This window comes from Chaetodon trifascialis, chromosome 4, assembly GCF_039877785.1.
Source record: "Chaetodon trifascialis isolate fChaTrf1 chromosome 4, fChaTrf1.hap1, whole genome shotgun sequence".
Lineage (NCBI taxonomy): Eukaryota > Metazoa > Chordata > Actinopteri > Chaetodontiformes > Chaetodontidae > Chaetodon > Chaetodon trifascialis.
In genome coordinates this window covers 1,945,448-1,966,262 of record NC_092059.1, presented here as the reverse complement: position 1 = coordinate 1,966,262, position 20,815 = coordinate 1,945,448, and the positions used below count along the sequence as shown (strand labels likewise).

The window sequence follows — 20,815 nt, the reverse complement described above, 5'->3', positions numbered from 1 at the left end:
CTGCAGATGTTTGACTCTCATCCGATGCTCGCTGGCTTTGCCTTCACGTTCATGTGTTCACATTTCATATGAAAACATTGACTCCTGCAGCTTTAAGAGTGACGTCTCGGAAACCTTTGACTACATTATGACCTCACAACATGTCCTCTGAAGCATCGGTCTTTATGTTGTACTTCCAACCCCTTTGGATCTTTTCCTCTTTCCTCTTCCTGTTGGTGTCTTCCTCTTCCTGCCGTTCCTCTCTCTCAAATATGCACTTTGAATGAGCTTTATTGCTACGTCGCCCTCAGAAACAGCTGTTTTGCCGGTCGACGATCTGTGAATGAAGCAGTGATTCAGGAGCGATGGAAAACCTGCTGCAGTGCTTGAAACGCCCCGCCTCCTCTCCATTGACAGGCCTTTCATTGGTCAACGTTTGCTCAGTTTTGTGTCATGATTCATGCAGTGTTCAAGGGCAGGAGATGGACGTTCATGACTAGCACACAGGACAAAGGATGTGCTGAACTCTTCCGTTTGTTTTGTCGTCATATAAAGAAAACAGGCTTTGAATACGTAAAGTAGTTAGTTTTGAGTTTCGTTGTGGTCATTTTGGATCGTTTTGCAGCTTTTTATCATGAAATGTCAGCACGATAATCGGAGTCCTTTTAGCTCTAGTTTGGTCTCCACCAGCTCCCGAGAACAACGTCAGCTGCTAAAGCTCCACTTTCTTCAGCCGGTGATAACTGTCGTGTTCGCTACAAGTGACAGCTTTCATGACAAACAGTCATTTGATCCATTTTCATATCTGAATAGTCTGAAGATCCATAAAAGAGCAATGAACGGAAGGATGAGGCCAGAGAGCCAGCGCTCAGTGGATAATGTCTGACAGACTTTATTGGCAAACATGAAATATTTACACTGCAGGTGCTTTTAAACCTTTTCTCTAAATATCAAATCCCAGATTCTTTTCATCTCAGTGTGACTTTGTAGTAAAAGGAGGCGTCTCCCTGGACAAGGAGGGAGCAGAAAGAGAAGAAAATATCCTAAATGATAATGCTTTAAATAACTCTGATGAAACATGAACCCACACGAGATGCGTCTGTCCAGTGATTCCTGACACGTCGTCCCTGAACGACTCTCAGCTCACTCTGTTGTCCAGGTGGCAGTACAGGTACATGGACACGATCATGGCAGCGATCTGAAACAAGACTTTATTTTTTACCAAGACCAGACTGACTCATAAGAGGAGATGCGTTTGTTGACTGGGGCTCTTTAAGCTCTTTAAGATTTACCTCTAAGACTCCGATTCCCGCCGCGATGCCTCCCACGACGTTGGCGTGCTCTTTGAGGTTCTGCAGGATGTGTTCAAAACAGCCCTGAGGAGGAAGCGAAATATAACGAAGCCTTGACTAACGGACATAAATCCCACAACAGACAACAAGTGAAGGCACCGGTGGACAAAAATACTTTCACTGTTATGGAATATACACGTATAACATAAACGTGTAGAAAGTAAGGTGCTCATAAGACATTTATGTTCCTGTTATCAGGTCAGAATTTTCATTTATCCAGTACTTTAATATTTATACCAAATACCTGCAAAAACAAAGACACTCAAATCAAATTAGCTCTACTTTCAGTTAGTGCTTTGTCTTTTTTTTTCCATTTTCCAAAAGTGCCGTGTGCTCAGGACGACTTACAAGCCAGGTGACTCCTCTCGTTAGTGAATGTTAGCATGCTAACGCGCTAAACCGGAGCGATGAACGCGGTAAACACCAGACCTACATGTCCGATGCTCAAATAGCTTCAGAACCAGGCGTCCAATCATTTGTGGAACTTTCCTTTTTGGCCAGCTGTGCTGAGGTGTTGCAGACGTTTGCTGCCATGCTAATATATGCTAACATTAGCATTTAGCTCAGTGCCTCTCTCTATTGGCTGCAGACTCTTAGTGCCTGAATAAATGACTTAGAATTAGAGGGACACTCAGTTACCACTTTATTATTTACATATGGGTCAAACTAAAGGTGTCTAATGCAACTCTGAATCCAAAAAAGTTCGGATGATGTGACGACTTGTTAATCCTTTTGACGTCAGCTCGACTGAAAACAGCACATATAATGTATATTTAATGTTTTTCCTCATCAGCCTTGTTGATTTCTGTAAATATCTCTTATTGTGAATCTGATGTAGCGACTCGTTTCACAGACTGAAAGATGTGGAACGCTCCAAAAACACCTGTTTGGATCGTTCCACAGGTAAACAGGCTCACTGGTGACAGGTGAGAGGATCGTGATTGGTATGAAAGGCTCAGTCGTTCATAGAGGATGGAGCGAGTTCACCACTTTGTGAACACATGACTGGATGAGGGAGATGAACACATGAACTCAGAGACATTTCTGGAAACTGCTGTCAGTGAACACAGCGTGTTTGTCCATCTCACCTGCACTGCGCTGCGCTCCGCCTCGGCCGGCGTACAGGGGGCGCTGTGGGTCCAGCAGCAGCTGGGCGGCAGACTGCCTCCGTTCTCCTTTTCAAACTCAGAGCCCACAAAGTCTGTGAAGTTGGTGAAACCGCAGCACTTCAGCTGGATGAGGGCGGAAAACACATTGTCACCGTCACGCGGCAGGAAAACTCTTGAGAGGAGTGTTTTGTGCACGTCGATGTGGTTTTTGGATAATACAATAATCCATCCCCACACAAGTAAACCTATTCCTGTTAAAGTTTCCTAAGAACCTTGCTGCTGCTGCTGCTGCTGCTGCTGCTGCTGCTGCTGCTGCTGCTGCTGCTGCTGCTGCTGCTGCTGCTGCTGCTGCTGCATTGGTGAGTTCATGCTACCGGCTCAGCTGTTGCTCTGTATTCCTGTGCTTTGAGAACAGATCAGTCTGTGTTGCATTCACAGGTCGTTTGTTTGTTAGCTTTAGCATTCAGCCATTGAAAAGTCTGAAGTTACTGTTTTACAACTTAATTCAATTGACTTGAAACTGAAATTATCTACTTGGCTGGATTCAATGACACAAGGTCTGACGCTGCCTGAGAGCTTTGTTAGAGTCAACGTATTGTTAACCCGTCCTAATGAGAAGAAAAGTTCCTTTTCAGCACCTGAGTTCAGATAACGGATGGAGGCTCCCTGAGCTACCTTGACCGGAGCTGTTGTGTGCAGGTGAGCTGACGGACAAAGGCCGACGGATGTTACGCTCGGTGAGTAGAGCTGAGCTTCTTTTATGGCTTTTGTTTGATTTCGATTCAGGAATTTTAGCTTTGCGCTGAAGCTGTAGGCAGCAGCAGCAGAGCGCCGTCACAGTGCGTCCGATTACTTAAACTCTGCATCGTCCTTTAGATACTACAGTAATTCTGCACATTTGTACATATTGGCCGCGCTCACGCTAACGTAGACATGCCAGCATGCAGACTGAGGAGGAGCGCTGGAATACCAAAACCATTAATATCAACTTCCATTTAGAATATGACCCATTAAATTACACTATCAACTGTGTTAAAACCTGCTGTAGTAGCAAACACGCGTGCACATGTGCGTACGATGTTCACATGATGCAACATAAACCAGTATTTTTCACTGCTGTTTGTATATTTTGAATCAGCTCCTGGCAGCAGTGTTTGTTGCTGCACATAATTTCCTCTTTGTGCAAAATGGGGAAGTTTATTTCTACTGACAGCACTGCTCTGATTGTGCTGCAGTGTTTGTGCTGTGGAGTGTGGATGCAGGGCTTTGGTGGAAACGTGGCTCGTTACTGCAGCATGCACAGAAACATGACGTTCATATAAATAATGTAGAATGACTGAAGTTTGACTGTGAGGGATGATCTTCAGTATTCATCGAGAGGAAGTGTAAACAATGGCTGCGAAGACAAAACCAGTGAGAGTACAAACAAACAAACAAACAAAGAGAAAACCGTGGGACAACGTGCAGGACAGCAGAAACACTGCACCTCTGTCATGGTGCTGTTCCAGATCTTAGTGACCACAGGATCACTGCCGTAATCCTTCTGTAAGGCAGGGGTCGCCCACGCTCGGAGGATCCCCTCAGCCTGAGGAAAACACACACACACACACACACACACACACACACACACACACACACACACACACACACACACACACACAAAGGCTTACATTAACAGTATGTACTACCGTTGACCTTCACCTGAACTTTGGCCCTAAAACAAAGTCACTTCTGTGTTCTCTGCCCAGAAATATCCTCATTTTCCAAAATGTCTTTACTTGCCAGATTTGTCCTCATTGTTCAGTGTCTCTTGGCCGAACTTGTCCCCACTTTTTAAAATGTCCTAACTTATGAAAGAATGAGGTGACTTTCCAAAAAAAAAAAAAAAAACGCCTTCACTCGTTCAAAATGTCCTCACTTACCAACCGAAAGTGTCCCCAGTTTCCAAAAAAGTGGGAATTTTTCCAAAATTTCCTCCCGTTCCAGAACACTAGCCTGGCTGCCCCACAGGTGAAACCAGCCCAACACGCCGTCTCTGTCTTTAAGAGTCCACAGTGTGGACGAGAGGTCTGTCCATGCAAATACACCCCCGATTTAGAAACACATGACTGTCAGATTCACACACACACACACACACACACACACACACACACACACACACACACACACACACACACACCGCGCTCTGAAAGCCCATGAAAATAAAACAGTGCAGCTGATTTCACAGGCTGGAGGTAATTCTCCTGGAGTCTCCTATTCATCAGAAATTAAATAAATCTCCTCTCGCACAAAGCACCTGGGAAATAAACAGCCCTGACCTGGCACCGGGAAAAATGAAAATAAATCAAAAGTTGACCGAGCCATTATTCTCCATTCTTCTTCTCCTTTTTATGGTTGGGGATGGGGGTGGGGGGGGTGGGGGTGGGGGGGTGTCGGCGGTGGCATTTACATATATATTGATGCTCCTGATGGCTTTGGTCAGGACACGTTTTGTCTGCTATTTGTGTTTATCCAAAGTGCAAAGAGGCAGGTTGTATTTCAGGCAGGTGGAGAGTCTTTTGTTGTGAGAGAATTCCCTCACAAGCACGTAGGTTAGCCCTCCTCCACCTCCCGCCTCCACCTCCTCCGCCTCCTCAGTCTGCTTTTTCGGTTTTGATTAATAATCCCGTCGCGTACAGTCACACAAAGACCCATTTGATGAGGAGGGAGAGTGTGTGGTTGACTGTATGTGCATGTGGCCATGTGTGTCTGAAAGTGTGTGTTGTTTCTCCGGCGTGTGTGTGTGTGTGTGTGTGTGTGTGTACAGTGAAGGGGGCAGACTTGCGAGATGCCCGAGGGGATGCTGGGATACATGCCACAATTAAAAGTGCCCCCCAAGAAGCAGGGAGAGCGGCTGAGATCAGAGGGGGTTATTACCAGCCAGCTAATTCATCACTGTCACTCGGCCCCGCGCCTCACCACATCCCGTTAAACACACACTCGCATGCTTACACACTGAAATGGCCTCCTACAAACACACACACACACACACACACACACACACACACACACACACACACACACACACACACAGGCAGGACAAAGCCTGCAGTGACACACAGCACAGCGAGGCAGGAGGCGATAACACATCTATCAATACAGCAGTGAACACCTTCTACACGCGCGATGGAAATCTCCAGCTTCATGCGTTATCGACCTCTCGCTGCTTTACAGCGTATTGCTGTATTTGAAATAATTATCAATATGGTTTAGTGCAGCGGCTCGCTGCCTGCTAATTGGTTGTTGTTCTTAAGAGGAATAGCAATAAATGAAACCCTGATTACGTTCAGCTGAGCGGTGGTTTGCGAGAAGGCAAAGCTCGCCGGCGTCGGTCATAAGTCGCATTAACGTTACTACCGAAGCATCAGCTGAAAAATCCCTGATAATCTGTCAGAATCAGAAGACCGTCTGACCATCTGCATAAAAAGCATCTCCTGCTCAGTGTGTGTATTGAAATAGAATAAATGTAGTTTTCATTTGTGTCACGTCAGGGTCCACCGCCTCTGATCGTACTGTATCTGTGACCTGGCTTAGAAATCTTTAACTGTGGGCAGCTGATGGAGGATGGCTCTGTTTTTGGCCTCCACCCTGAGGAAGCCGTCAGCTAAATGCTCCTTTATGATCGCTCGCTCGTCACTGATCGCGTCTGCTGTGCGTGACGGTGTTTGGTGCTGGATGGATCGCGCACAGCAGCTTTTATTAGAGCTTAAAACCAAAACAATGAGCTGAAAGACGCTAAACTGGCCCGTAGCGCCGAGGGAAGCTATATAAATCTCTGTGGGTCCATCATGAGTGATACATGTTTTCCATTGTTGGTGGTGCAGCTGGAAAGCACAAAAAGTTAATCCTGAGCATGTAGAAAACTGCGCACACACAAGATCATTATTAATTTGAGCCTTATGAAATATTAAAGCCAGCAGAAATCTGTATTGGATCAGGTTTGAGGGTACATTCCTTTACTGTACACGGAGGTCGCTGTGATTCATTAAATGTCACATCACATCTATTTCATTCATCCGCCGCCAAGTCGGCATCAGCCCCGGTAATAAATCTCCACCCTGGTCACTTCCGAATCACTTGGCGGAGGAAGAACAACCATGACCACTGACGGCCTCTCATAATGCCTGCTGGGATTGCTTATTAAATCTCAGTTATTCCGACCACCTGAAGGTTATTGGCTCTTTGGTGAGACGAGCTGCGAAGGCCGGTGGCCAAAAGGCAGATTTATGCTGCAGATAAGTAGGACGGAATAGATCTACGCTTTATTTATTGTCTCCTCTCATTGTGTACGCCTCTGTCTCTTACTTACTGCACGGACACAGGCGTTATATATATGCATATTAGACGTATATTGTCCATATTCATTATTCTGATGCCATTGTGTTTACTGACTCTTATCAAAAGCAGGAGATGGACAGCTGCTCTCGCGCGCTCACATCCGTGATGGAACGGACGGTGTCCTTTGTGTTTGTAATGAACAGATGATGCTGAAGCTAACAAACAGAGCGTTAAATTGACTCTAAACCATATCTACGATCTCCTTAAGGAAGACAAATCTGTGAGTTATGTCTTGCATTTCATTGAGCTTTAGACAATAGCCCAGGCCTCGCTCTCTCTCTGCGGCGGCGTGCTGGCCGCTCACCTCTCACATGATGATGTTTACATCACTCGCCTTGGTTAGCTCGGCTTTCTTAGATGACAGGCGAGAGATGGGGCAGATTTATCCCAACAAAACTGCCTGAGCAGCAGCAGCAGCAGCAGCAGCAGCAGCAGCAGCAGCAGCAGCAGCAGCAGCAGCAGCAGTGCTACCAACTCAGCCTCCAAGGACACGTGCACACACACACACACACACACACACACACTCACGTCTTTGTGTGAGAGCAGGTACTCTGAGGATCAAACTGGACCAGAAACCGTTGGATAAAGATCTGCACACTGCAAAACAAAAACATCATTTGTGTCTAGCCGAGTCCTAAAAAGCTCACTTTCCTAAAAATCTGAAATATTGGCCCGTCTCTAATAGAAATCCACTCCTGTCTGTGAGCTTGTATCTTCGAAGAGCTTCTAGAAAATCAGCCTGAACCTTGAACTCGTGCTCCCACGGCAGATTTGGAACAGTAAGATTGCTGCTGCTCAAACTGGTTTACCAACAATACCAGTAGAGACAAATCAAATTGCCAGACTGAGTCCACTCCTGTGTTCATCAGCTCGTCCCTGCAGATGGACGTGGATGAGATTACCTCTGCCGCTCCTCTGCTACATCCTCTGATTGGATAAAAAAGTCCACTTTCTGTGTTCTTGATAAGGATTGCAGTCTTCTCTAACCTCCCAGCTCATTTGAAATCATCGTAATTATTATAGGTGGCACTAAATGGAAATGGAGCATGTGTGTGCATGTGGGAGAGGGGGACACATATGTAAATAGGCTGTTTTGCATATAAAATGCTTTAGCTTCAATATTCCAGAATAATAAATTGCTCGAAGTTAGGGACAGCGCACACGGCCCGGGGCTATCCCGGAGTCATTAAGTAGCCGAATGTAGTGAGGCGGACATGAAGCCAGTAATTCAATGATGGCCGCGGCTATAATGGAGAATTTACATGGAGATAAAATCCAGAGAGTGGGACGAGGAGGTGAGAGGGCGACGGTGAGAGACGAGGAGGGACGAGGAGCATTAAGAGACAAAGGAAAGGGAGTGAAGAGGAGGAGGAGAAGGGAGGGGCTGCGATGAGGCGCTGGATGAAAAGAAAGAGGAAGAGCTGAAGTGGGGAACTTACAAATGAAGAGTAGGCCAGAGCCACGACTCCAGCCGCCACCTCAGCGATGAAAATGATGAGGACGATGGAGAAGAACTGCAGGGAGGGACGAAGAGGAGACGCTTTAATGACGGAAAACTTTCACCTGAAAAAGTCTAGAGCTGATTAATGAATTGGCCTCAACAGAAAAATTAATCTGCAGCTACCTTGATGATCAGCTTTTGATCATTTATCAAGCTGAAACGCTGAATATCCGCTGATTGAAGCTTCTTAAATATGAAGATTTTCTTCATATTTTGTCACATCAAATGTAAACTGAGTATTTGGGGATTGTTGGTTGGTTGAATATATCACTGTGGGAAGTTATCACAGGCTTTTTTCTCTATTTTCTGTCATATATGGACAAAACAATTCATCACTTAGTCGAGACAGTAATCAGCAGAATAATCAGTGGACAAGAAATTAATTACAGTCCAATGAAGTCTTTCATTTACAGTTTGAGCTTGATGTTCTGAACGCTGAGCATCATTTCTGTCAGTCATGATCACATCAGGGCTGCAGCTAATGCTCATTTTCATTTCTGTTTAATCTGAAGATTATTTTCATGGTTTTCTTTTTTTGTTTTGTCCATAAAATGTCCAAACAGCACGAGATGTCCGTGTGACACGAGACAGAGAAAAGCAGGAAATCGTCACATTTGCAGAGCAGGAATCAGCGAAAGTTTGACGTTTACTTGAAGAGTGACTCTAAACCATATCTGTGATGTATCTGCATGTCTGCTCATGTTTAGAGTCTGTGGAGTTTCCTGTTTACCTGGGCTTTGAGAGCACACCTGTTCCTTATGCGCTGATATTTGCATCACCTCTGTCAACATTTGCTCTGATTAAGATCTGAATGCCAAAGATTGGCTCTTTTTTTTTGGATTAAATTGGACCTACGAGTGCAGAGCGCAAAGTAAATGTTAAATAACTGAACATCAGAGTCTGAAAAGCTGATTGTGAGAGTCGTAACAGCAACACGTCTGAATATCCATCCACCTTGTGTTGACTGTTGATGAAGCTCGGCTGGTGACACAGAGGGACAGCGAGGGGACGCAGAGCCCGAATGGTCCTCTCTATCAGCTCGTCCACTTCTTTATTCAGTCCGTTTCAGCTGTTTCTCACGAGAGCCAAACGCGAGCCGCGTCCTGTCAGTGAATGGATCTGCTGCACCGTCATCATTCATCTCAATGGGAGATGTGGGCATGATGGGGGCTCTGCGGGGGAAATGTGCCGCCTGTGCTCCTCATTAGACTCACTGCAGTGAACTGAGAGGTAGTTAGCCCTGTCGCTAATGAGCATGATAATGTACACTGTTCGGGGGCTGGTGGTGCTGCCGGTATGGATGAGGCAGGAGGAGCAGATGTGGATATTAGCTGAGCCGCTGATGAGCCGGGTGGAAATGCATCGATGGCTGAGATACTGGATGTGCAGAAACTGGATGTAAAAGCACCTCATGAAGCCGTACGTGATCATTTGTGGTGTTCGACATCGTCAGCGGCTGAACTCTTTTTACAACGCGGGAGCGGATGACTGAAATGACTCCCTTTGGCTTCACGGCGTCGTTGGTTTTCCGATTTAGTTTTACCATCTCAAGTCTTACTAGGAGACACCTTGAGAAATCTTCCACGGAGCACAAACCTCAGCAGACGCAGAGCGACATCATCATCCCATCAGAGTCGAGCTGACGATGAGTTCAGTGTCTGCTCCCCATGTGGCTCTAGTTAGACCTCCACCACCTCCTGAGGGAAATATCTGGCTCTTTAGCGACTAGATGTTTCACTTTCTTCACCAGTTAGTCTCAAACCGTGTGTGTGTGCCGTTTAGCGGCGGGCAGGTTGTGTATAGTCAGTGTTTCTGGGCGTCCTTGATGGAAACTGCTGCCTGCTGCTGTGAGACTGCAGCTCCCGTCTTATTTTTGTGTGGAGTTTATCTGTGTGAGCGCTCAAACTGACTGATGTCAGAACTGTTTTATTGCTACATCTATGAATGAAAATCCAGTCATACTTGTTGCTTCCCTTCACTTTCATTTTTCCTCATCTGTTCACGTTCATGACAGAATTGTGTTCTGTCTGCTTGAATTGTTGTTTCCCTCTGAGTGTGGCGAAGGCGGCGAGCGTCGCATCGTTTGGTGGTGCCTGGTCCTCAGAGTTTACGTTGCTGAAGCGATACTTCATCGTGTTTGCTCTGACCTTTGTGCAACCAGTGAGAGAACAGCTGTGACCTTACCTGAAAGTGATTGGAGCAGGGGATGACTCTCTGTTTGAGTTTCCAGAACTATACAGCAAAACCAAACCAGGTTTGTGAATAGACAGGAAGTGAAGCGGAGTCTTCCTGCTCTCTCAGGCACGTTGGTGAAGTGAACCTCCGTCACAGCACCAGCTTGCCTCTGCGTGACACTTTCTAAACGACGGGCTGTTGCACCTACCGTGAGCAGCAGACACTTGCTCTCCTTGTGGGCCCCGCAGCAGCCGAGGAGCCCCAGCAGCACCAGCACGGCCCCGATGGCGATGCAGAAAAAGCCCACGTTGACGAACTGCATGGCCTGGCTGGAGAACGGCCCCAGCAGCTGGAGGAAGGAGCTCCCGTCCACACTCACCCAGATCCCCATGGCCAGCAGGGTCAGGCCGCCCAGCTGCAGGCGGGAAAACACGATCACCGCACATTCTATGCAAGGGCGTGCAGGCGCCACACAGATCCCCGCCGATGATCAAAGAGCGACATTGACCAGGTGGATTTACCGAGGACGTAATCCACACTTAACAACGGCGTGTTAAGCGCCAATCATTTGTTTGCCTGCCAGTCATTCAGGTGGGGTCAGCAACTCTTTAGCGGATAATAGGCTGTGGAAATGAGAGGCCATCTTACATCACTAACCCTCTCTTAGTATTACCTCTGTGACACCATGACACCTCAATATCATTCCCTCCATTCAGAGAGGAGGCTTCCTTTTGTGAGATGGCGGGAGGTGCTGCCTCGGGCTTCCCATTATGTATCGAGGCCAAGCAGCAGCTCAGCCTCTTTTTACCTTTCTAAATGAAATGCCTGCCCTTTTCCATGACTGCCTTTACCTCCCCGCTCATGTCAGACAGGCACAATGGCTAGAAGCCGTTCAGCGATCATCATGCCAGTGCATCGAGCAGCCTTGGGGTGTGCAGAGGTGGGCTGTGGGATTATTGCATGGACTGCTGAGGGGGGAGATGTTTCCTCTTCTCTAAGGACACAGACATGCTTCTTGTTTCTGCTCTGGAAGTGAATGAAAACTGAAACGTCTGTGCTAACTCTGTAGTTTTACACTCACTGAAATGATTCAGTTCGTCTGCTGAGCTGTGGCTCACGAGCTGCTTCAGAGTTTACTGCATTTTCATCGTTGGTGGTCCTAAAGTTAACCATGATGATTCAATCACAAACATTTCCTCACTGGCAGCACTAGCTGACCCAGACTGGTACAGACTTGGTGATGGTAATACGAAGCAAGTTCAACAAACCCAGAATACCTTTTTGTTAGCCGCAGTCGTCACATGACAGCGGTAATCAGCTCAGTACGTCACCTCAGGTTTTCCTAATCGAGCCTAATTGGTATTTGCAGCATCTGACCAATCACAAACATGAACAAGTCTACTGGCAGCAGTGCGGCATATTGCACAAATGGTGAGCAAGCTATAAGTTAAACACATAATCAGATTAAAAGCGTCACAACTGCAGCTGCCAAATGCAGGAAGGACAGCTGTCGAGGAACCTCTGACCGAGTGAACGCGGAAATTCAGGCTTATAACGTCACTGCTCGAGCATTAGGGAGTGCGTCTGGCTGTAATTACGTGTCTATTCCATTAAATTAACGTGGGGCTTTGATGTGTCCTTATGGTGTGTATGACAGTTTTAGCCTCATTCATTCAGCTGGAAGCTTGGTGGCGCCAAATCAGAGCAAATAGAAAATAAAAATATAATTCGAAGCAGTGAGTAGGTTTACTTTGATATATTACAAGTACAAGTGCAAGGCTCTGATGCTTTGAGTGGTCTCAGCTGTAGGATGGCACAAAGCGACATGTCTCATATGAAACATCATCAGGGAAAGCTGGTTTACCCACCAAAGAGACCCTCTATGAGCGATGGTGCCATTTTCCAAGAGAACTGATTGGTCAGTAGGCTCCACAGCTAAACCTGAAGCTACATCGCTAACCCCAAATCCTGCTTGGTAGCACAGGCCTCATGAACAGCTCAGCCCGGATCAGAACAGAGGTCTGTCAGACTTCAAACAGGGTTACTGAGCATCAATCTCCAGATGCATCTGAAACCTTTTCTTTGGGTCTATGTTGAATTGAAACACACTGTGGCCAACGTTATTGGATTTTATTGTTTTGTTTGTATTGAAACTGAAATGGGAGCAGATAAGAAAACAGGGTCTCTTTTAAATAACAAACACAATGAAAACTAATGTTAATTTAAAAAACAGAAGTAAAGACCTGTCTCTAATGTAAACCCTTTTAAAACTAGGCTGCGCTGCAGTCTGGGGTGATGAAGGCCTCTGTTTGAGAGTTACTGTAATCTGTCTGTGAAGGCATCAGACGACGCTGCGTCGCCTTCATGGAAATCTGTTAACTGAAAACCTGTAAAACCTGCTGAGAGCAAACAAAATCACAACCGTGCCACATGCTTCCCATTACAGGCTGGAAAGCGGCGCATCCCACGGTCATTATCTCTCTGCCTTCCTCCTCATCTCCACCTCCGACCTCCTCTTCCTCTCCTTTTCCACCCTTTTATCCTCCTCCGGCCCCTCGGTGCCTTCCTCCCTGCGCTCGCACTGAGTGATTTCTTCTTTCCTCCTCTGCAGAAAGCATGTTTGAAACCTGATATTGTCTGTCAGGCTCCATCAGACTCGCGGCAGTCGGGGGGGCCCCTCTGCTCCGCATCAGGCCCCGACACTCCACATCTCCTGTCAGACGCTGACGCCTCCCTTCTGGGAATCATCTCCCTCTTTTCCTCGTCTCTACCTTTTGTACCTCCGCCTCGCTCTTCCTATCTATTTTTTACTCTCCTTCATCCTGTCTGCCTCTCCCACCTCTCACTCCGAGGTCTCTCTCTTCGATCGGTTCGGTGCCGTCATTGCACTGTTAGCTAAATGTGATACGACAAGCATATTCCCCCTCTAACTCCATATGTGCCATCATCATCCTTCACCAGGTATAATTATAGCTGGCACGCTGTCTTTTTTTTTCTTTTTTAAGATGGCTAATCCCTTTAATGGTGTGCCATATGCAGGTGGATGTCAGCTGAACATCCACATGGCAAAAGTAGAGGAAGTGAATGAGGCTTTTGAAAGAGAGGGGGTGAAAGAAGAAGCAGTGTCCCGTCTGCAGAGATGGGAAATATAAGCTATTAGGGTTAGAAGAGAGCGAATGAATAACAGGCTACAGAATAGGAGGCCACGGCCTCCAGAGAGGGGGAGGTGAATGGAGATAGAAAGATACAGAGGAGCAGAAAAGAGGACGGGCCCATCCCTCCCCAATTGAAATGGAATTGGTTCTCTTTGAAAGGGCTGGAATGAGAAAGACGTCAGCTGAGTATAAAACCCATCTCCATGGGTCATATTACCGCGAGCAGACAATCTGATTAAGTCCCGACACTCGACCGAGGATCTGCTCACACGCCGCGTTCAGGGAGACGCTTTCGAATGCGTTTAGATCTGTTCCAAGAAAACAGCGAAACAAAACCTCACGGCAAACGAAAGGAGCTAAAACCACAACTTAAATCAACTGATTTAGCCCCGCTGTTACCACCCTGTCTCTGATAGGCTCTGTTTCCTTTCCAGATGTTCAGAAGATGATTTATTAATGGAATTGAGATGCAGGATGACAGTAAGAGACCACAGCTTCCTCAGCTGGTGTGGATAAATAAATCTGGACGTTGTCTGTTTATATTTGAAGCCGTCTCTAAAGGCGCCTACAGACTGTACAAGTTCATCACACGTCACACACGTTGCAGCCTCTGTGATGAATGCCTGGTGGCTCTCCACCACATTAACAATGCTAATTCAAGCTTTGGCAGCGGTGTGTGGACGAGGTCGGCGACATGCAGAGCTGTGGCTCATTGCTGCATTTAGCATCGCTTCGCCTCATGTTCTGATTGGTTAGTTTGCAGGCGTGCAGTCGTCACAGCAGCCACTTTGAGAATTTATTCCAAAGTTTCTTGAATTTGGACGCAGCCGGTTTGCTCACCGAGGCACTTTTTGATTGACAGCCAAAGATTTCAACTTGTTTGTCTCAGTAATGTGAGCTTTTGTCTGTCAGCCTCTGCTGCTTTGCTCACCTTTACTTCTTCTCTTTGAGAAAACTAACTGAATCTTATTTTAAGCTACAGCTCACGTACGGTCCCTGACACAGTTGACACTCTTGACGTGAAACTGTGGTGAGAGTTAAGGCGTCGGCTCGTCCTGAGTGGTTAAAGAAAAGTCTATTTTAATAAGGTGTTGGTTAAGACACACATAAAAACATCTGAGCTTATTATTTCTGTCTGTGTTTGGCCTTAAAAGAACATTCGATGCACCGTTTGTCGAAGACTTTGCTGTGAACGTGACAATAAAGGAGGAAATATTACTTCAGTATCACTTCTTTTTTGTCATGGCTTGTGGTTTTAGTCGAGTTACTTCCTGTTTTATGCTGAAAGAGTTTCTCCTCGTGTGTTTTGCTTTACTTTTGTCTCTCTGTGACTGCAGATTGGTTTCACCTGTCCTTCATCAGTCTTTCCTCTCGTGTTTGTCAGCTCGTCTGCGTTTGTTGCTCCTGTTACTTCAGTTTCCTGTATTTCTTCTCCTCTCCATCAGTTTTTATTGACCGCCTGTTTTTCTTCGACCGGCGTCAGCTTTTGTTACTGAAGCCGGCTTTTTGTTTGAGTGTCCTACATTCGGGTCTTTTTGAACACAGCAGTAAACATGACGTTTAGTGAAGAGAAACCACGACGTTGTTGGTGCAGAAGAAGTCGACTTACATTCGCAGAAGGATATTGATTGTGAATGATTGGATGTAGACAAAACCGTTAATTCCTCCAAAGATAAGTTCTCTAAACGCAGCTCCCACCGCCGATGACCCCTCTGATGACGACGAGATAAAGTTGTGGCACCAAACTTAAAATGCGGCGGCTGAGATGTTTCGCATTAAAGCGTCGTCTTTATGATCTGAAGAGTCATTTCCTCCTTCTGCTCTGCTGGCTAACATTTCAAAGGGGGGACATCATAATCAGCGAGCTGCTGTGACTTTTAGAGCTGTCGCACCGCATTCATCAAGCAGCGGCGCTCAGGCAGAAATGGGAAATGTGAGGAAAATGATGACTTGTGCTGGGAGCTTCATCTGTGACAGCGGGAGCCCAGGTGGGCAAATTCAGCTTACCCATGCCAAAGTTTCTCTCCATTTCACAAAGCACATTAGTTATCAACATTAAGCCGATGATGTAGGTGGCAAAATTAGAGCCTTTGAAGTTAATGAGATGAAAATTGCTACGGTGGGGAGAAAGTGGAGGAGAGAGGAGCATCGCTCAGGTCCTCTGGCTCAGCGAGGTGAGATGTTTATGTAACGTGTCTGTTTGCACTGAAGGGCGACATGAGATGATGTCCCCTGCAGTGTGTTCAAGATATCGTTTGTTTGCTTTTTATTTGTGTGATGTTTCCTGTAAAGATTTCACACAATCAATGCCCCCCCCCCAGCCCCCTCCTCATATGTGAGCATGCAATCAGAGCGGAAACATACTCACAAAGATAAGCAAGTTGAACAAGACCATCATCAGTTTGACGAATGTGAAGCAGCCCATTTTAATCTGTAATAAAAGGAGAAGATAAATTATAGCATTTCCTCTTTCATCAGCCGAGACCTATCTCACACACACACACACACACGCACACACACACACACACACACACACACACACACACACACACACACACACACACACACACACACCGGGCCACAAAGTCTACGTGGCCAATCTCCTCATTCATGCTGTGCTATTACATCAAGCCCACATCCCAGCGAAATTACTGTGAAAATTGCATCTGTGACAATGAGTCTTAATGATAACAGACACAGCTGTGAGAAACAGGAGAGATATCTGCTAATGGGAGATCTATAGGGAGGGAAAGCCACATTAGGAAGGAGTGTTTACATGTAGCAGAGACATTAAGGCACGGAGAATATAAATCTTACCCTTCAGTGAGCTAATATTTCTTTATATCCAGAGTGAGGCAGATTTAAACAGACTGTTTCTGAAGTCTGGAAAGTAAAAACACTTAAAGAATAAAAAAAGATGCAGGAGTTTCTGTCCCTGCAGCTCAGGTGTTCCCAGGTGAGCCGCCGAGTCTGAATATATCTGCTCAGTGACGAGTCTGCGCCTGAGCCCGCGGTGCAGATCAGAAATCTGATGAGGGCTTTTCCTCGGGCTCGCTGGTGGAGCCAGCGGAGATCTGGGTGTGGTCGATACAGGTGAAAGCTGCTCAGGTGCGGGAGCAGAGGCTCGAGTGGCAGCTCTGACCCCTGCAGGTACACCGCGACACAGATTCACAGCACAGGACGCCTCTGCAGCATCTCTGCTGTACACCTGTCAGACTCTGCAGAGACAGGAGTAATCCTCAAAACCTGAGACAGGAGAGTCGCATGACGAGCCGGAGGTGACGCGATATGTTGCATGATATTTGTAAAGACGAGGACATGAGGTTGAGTTTGTCTTGTGGTGTCACAATGTGCGAAACAACAGTGTTCAGTGCAGCTGATCGAGCTCTTCACATGTTGTCACACCGGCTTGTTTTGGCAGTGTTTACTTCAATGCGTCTAAAGTGGTTGATATTTTAGCAAACAGATGCTAAAACAACAGATTTCCACACATCCAGCAGACACAGATCAACATTATCTATCTACATTATATCATGACTCGCACATCCACCAGGTCTTATCTGGTCCACATTGCTGCAGGTCCTGGATGCTGTGAGAGTTTAGAATAGCATTAATAGCTTTGTCATGCTCTGTTTTGGATTTCGGGAAAGCTTGTTGTAGGCAGTGTTTTAGATTCGCTTAATCAGCTAGCTTGCTGATGAAATCTGCCAGCGACCGTCATTTCACCTGCGAAATTCCTCGTCAGCTAGAAAGTCTGCTTTTATTTTCCTCTGAAATCAAAAACACGCTGTTTCAAAAATCCCACGAATGTCGATGTAAAATCTGCCTCGTTAGCATGAGCACCAGGCGAGGACGGAAAGCTTGACGGTCGTAGCAAAAGTCTTGAAGGAGGAAACGATCAGTTGGACTGATGTCCACCAGTTTGTGTCCACCTCAGTGTTCACTCTCCTTTTAGCTCTAGTTTGGTCTCCACCAACTCCACCCACCTGTCTGCTGGTTGGTGCTGGGCAGGTTTATCAGAGCTGAACCTGAACTGCTGTAAATCCAAAACAATCAGCTAAAAGAGGCTAAAAAGCTTTGTGCTAACTGCTGTTTAATGAGCTTCACTAAACATGCATTTGGGTGATGTCGCATCGTAGCATCATTTTCTTTAAAATCATAATGGAGTCATTGTGTCAGTAAATATAAGTAAATTATGTGATTTAATGTTTTTTATAGGCAGTTAAATTTGGCACTTTTTACTGGAATGATGGAGCAAAGCTTAATGGAGCACAGCGTTCAGTTTATTCATGCTTCACTGTCATTGGCTCATTCTGCAGCAGCTTGGCTACCAGCTGACTTGTAACGTCCAATCATATTCATACAGATGTGCACAAGCTTTTAAAACCCGACATTCCCCACTGTTCACATCCAAACCAAATATGACATACGAGACATTAAATAGAAAAGTTTACAGTAGAATTAAAAAGAATCACATTGACTGCGTATTTTTTTAATTGATTTATTATTTTCTTAGTTTTTATGTAGATATGAAGTACAGCAGTCTGTTGTCGTGCATCATCTCTGACTGATTCCTTATAATTATTTGATATTAAATGCATAAACTTGAAATCTGACCACAGTTGTTTTATTGTTGTATTTATAGTTATGGTAAGTTATTAAAGGCAGATGACCTGCAGGTTTAAATGTCTGAGGCACTCCATGTGTGATATTACAAAAACAATAAATGCAGTTTAAGAGGATAAAACATAACCGCTGACTTCTGTAAATCAAATATCTGCTCATAAAATCAGCAGCTCTGTGGCTCTGCTGCTGCCTTCTGCAGTCGCTCCATTGTTCACCTCCTTCCTTTGTTCCTCTGGCTCCTGAACGCTGCAGTGACCCCTGCTGACCACCAGAGGGGAGTAGTGAGCTGCAGAGCCGGCTGGCAGGGCCTCCTCTTCCTCATTGTTGTCCTGCAGCTTCAACTGGTGATGAGTGTTTCTCTGAGTGGAGGAATGTGCTCCTCTTTGTCCGGAGCAGTTGGTCTTTTTGTCGTCAGCGTCTTATGATGCTGTTAATTAAGTGGAAATTTTAGCCACATTTTAAGGCGGCAGATCGTTGAAATGGCAGAAATCTGAAGCTCCAGCTAAATGTTTGATCGCACATGTTGTTGCTGTTGTTGTTGTTGACAGTTTTTCTGCATCCTTACACCAGTGTTTCATGGCTGAGTGCAGCTTCCAGCGGCTTCCTTTGTCTCATCGCTTGTTTCTTCCTGAGAGTCTTCCTGAGTTGAAGCCCATTTCCACTGAGCTGCAGGCGAGAGAGAAAAAAAAAAGAAAACTTTGAAAAATGGCCGCAGCCCTCCGCCCAATGCCACCTTGTTGGAGAGTTGAGCCCACATCAGCCGAAGTCTTTCTCAGTAATATCACTTTAATGGCCTTATTGTGAGTTATGACAATCTCACCCACACCGTCATTAACCCAGCGCTCCTTAATCTCAGCGAGAGGAGCACCTGTCAGGCTTCGTTAGCCATTAAACCGTTAATAATCTGCAGCCGCGCGTGCACATGGCGCGTGGAAAAAGAAATGATTAGACGGCTGCTTTTTCATCACCTCTGATGAAAGAAGTGACGGCCGCGGAGATCTCGGGTGAGATGGAGAAGGTAAAAAACAAGGGTCCCTTAATGAGGTCTGTTAGATGGAGTATTATCAGCGGCCCTCCAGGGCAGCTGCCACAGTTATACATCTACTGCTGCCGGGCGGCTGCCACCACATGTATACCTTGTAAATCCCGTGTGAGCACTGATTCATTCCTTCACTTGATTTTAAGGTTGATATAATATCATCCAGTGTGTGCTCAGCAGCTTTAATGGTCCTGGCGCTCGTTAACAGATCGGAGGATCCGTGGTCGAGTTTCAGCCTGGAAATGAGGAATTGCTTGAGTTCATCACTCAGCAGCTCAGTTTGCTGCTGACACATGGAAATCTCTTCTAACTCCGTGCTTTTGTCCACTTGGAAACTTTTCTCGACACTGGAGGTTTAGTCAATATCAGAGGGGAATAATACTTGATGAATAATTATTCATATTACTAATTAATACCCAAAAAGTCTGAATGACGCCTGCAAATGGCCAATCAGTATTCTTTATTCAGTTTGATCCTTCAGAACGGATGCCTTTGAAAGTCCTGGAGTTATTATATTAATGTGAAATTTATTATTTTTTAATTTCATCTTTATTGAAACTGACAGCAGAGAGAGACAGAGATGGGGAATGACATGAACACAGGTCTCCCGGTGGACTCGGGGGGTCGCAGGTCATCACACGGCGGTGTCGTCAGACCACCTCGGTCCAGTTTTATCTGTATGCTCACATCATAACCGAGCGCGTCCGCTCATCGCAGTTCACCGCTGCCTCGTTTCCAGCGTGACACTCTTCATCTTCAGCAGTTTTATCTGCACACTGTGACCCTGCTGGTGTCTGTTCGTCGTGTCAGGTGTGTGCTGCACACTGAGCTCTGAAAATGACGTCTATGTTCTCCTCAGTGGTTCTGACTAACTGATTTGCAGGAAACGTAACTGCTGCACGGACTGCTGTGGAGTTTAATCTCTCTGGAGTTAAAGGGAGTTTTGAGGGTGGATGGTGGACGTGCACTGATCCACATTCAGTTTATCTGTCTGGCCGTGACTCACTGTGCGATTGACCTGCTGAGGGTCACACTGATTATGATTGTGGAAGAATCGAGGTTCACTTCCTTCTTTTATTACATCATGACGATCTTTCCTGAACCAGCGAAGATGCTTGAGTTGAACGTAATCACACAAATATTAATTCTGCTTTAGTTTTGGACGCTGCAGGAAATCCAAATAAATGTCGTCAGTGTAAATATTTGATGCCGCTGCAGATACATTCTTTAAAAACGTGTCCTCATTTTGTTGATTTAACAAAGTTAACACGCAGAATTCACAGCAGACCGGGCTGACCTACTTACTGTGGACTTTGATATGAAAGACATTAATAAGGAAGAAACACCAAAGTGACGGAAATGATTTGGGGGAATGATTCGTACCGAAGCAGAAATGACGAAGCTGATGGTGCCATTCATCAAAGATGCCCTGAGCTGAAACCCTCGGTCACCGCGTGAGCCGCGCTCGAAGTGTTTTCCTGGAAAGTCGACATCGTGGAGAT

The 20,815-nt window shown here is 46.0% G+C and overlaps 1 protein-coding gene across 1 annotated transcript; it reads right to left on the bottom strand.

Annotated features, from left to right (window-relative positions):
* Nucleotides 1-964: 964 nt before the first annotated feature.
* LOC139330538 (tetraspanin-1) lies at nt 965-16,536 on the bottom strand. The gene is made up of 8 exons (XM_070961497.1): nt 16,466-16,536; nt 16,017-16,079; nt 10,702-10,908; nt 8,257-8,331; nt 3,927-4,025; nt 2,420-2,563; nt 1,272-1,355; nt 965-1,177 (listed from the first exon to the last, which is right to left on the bottom strand). Exons 2-8 carry the CDS (start codon nt 16,071-16,073, stop codon nt 1,118-1,120), a joined length of 726 nt encoding a protein of 241 aa, XP_070817598.1. The 5' UTR covers nt 16,074-16,079; nt 16,466-16,536; the 3' UTR covers nt 965-1,117.
* Between the last annotated feature and the right edge of the window lie 4,279 nt (nt 16,537-20,815).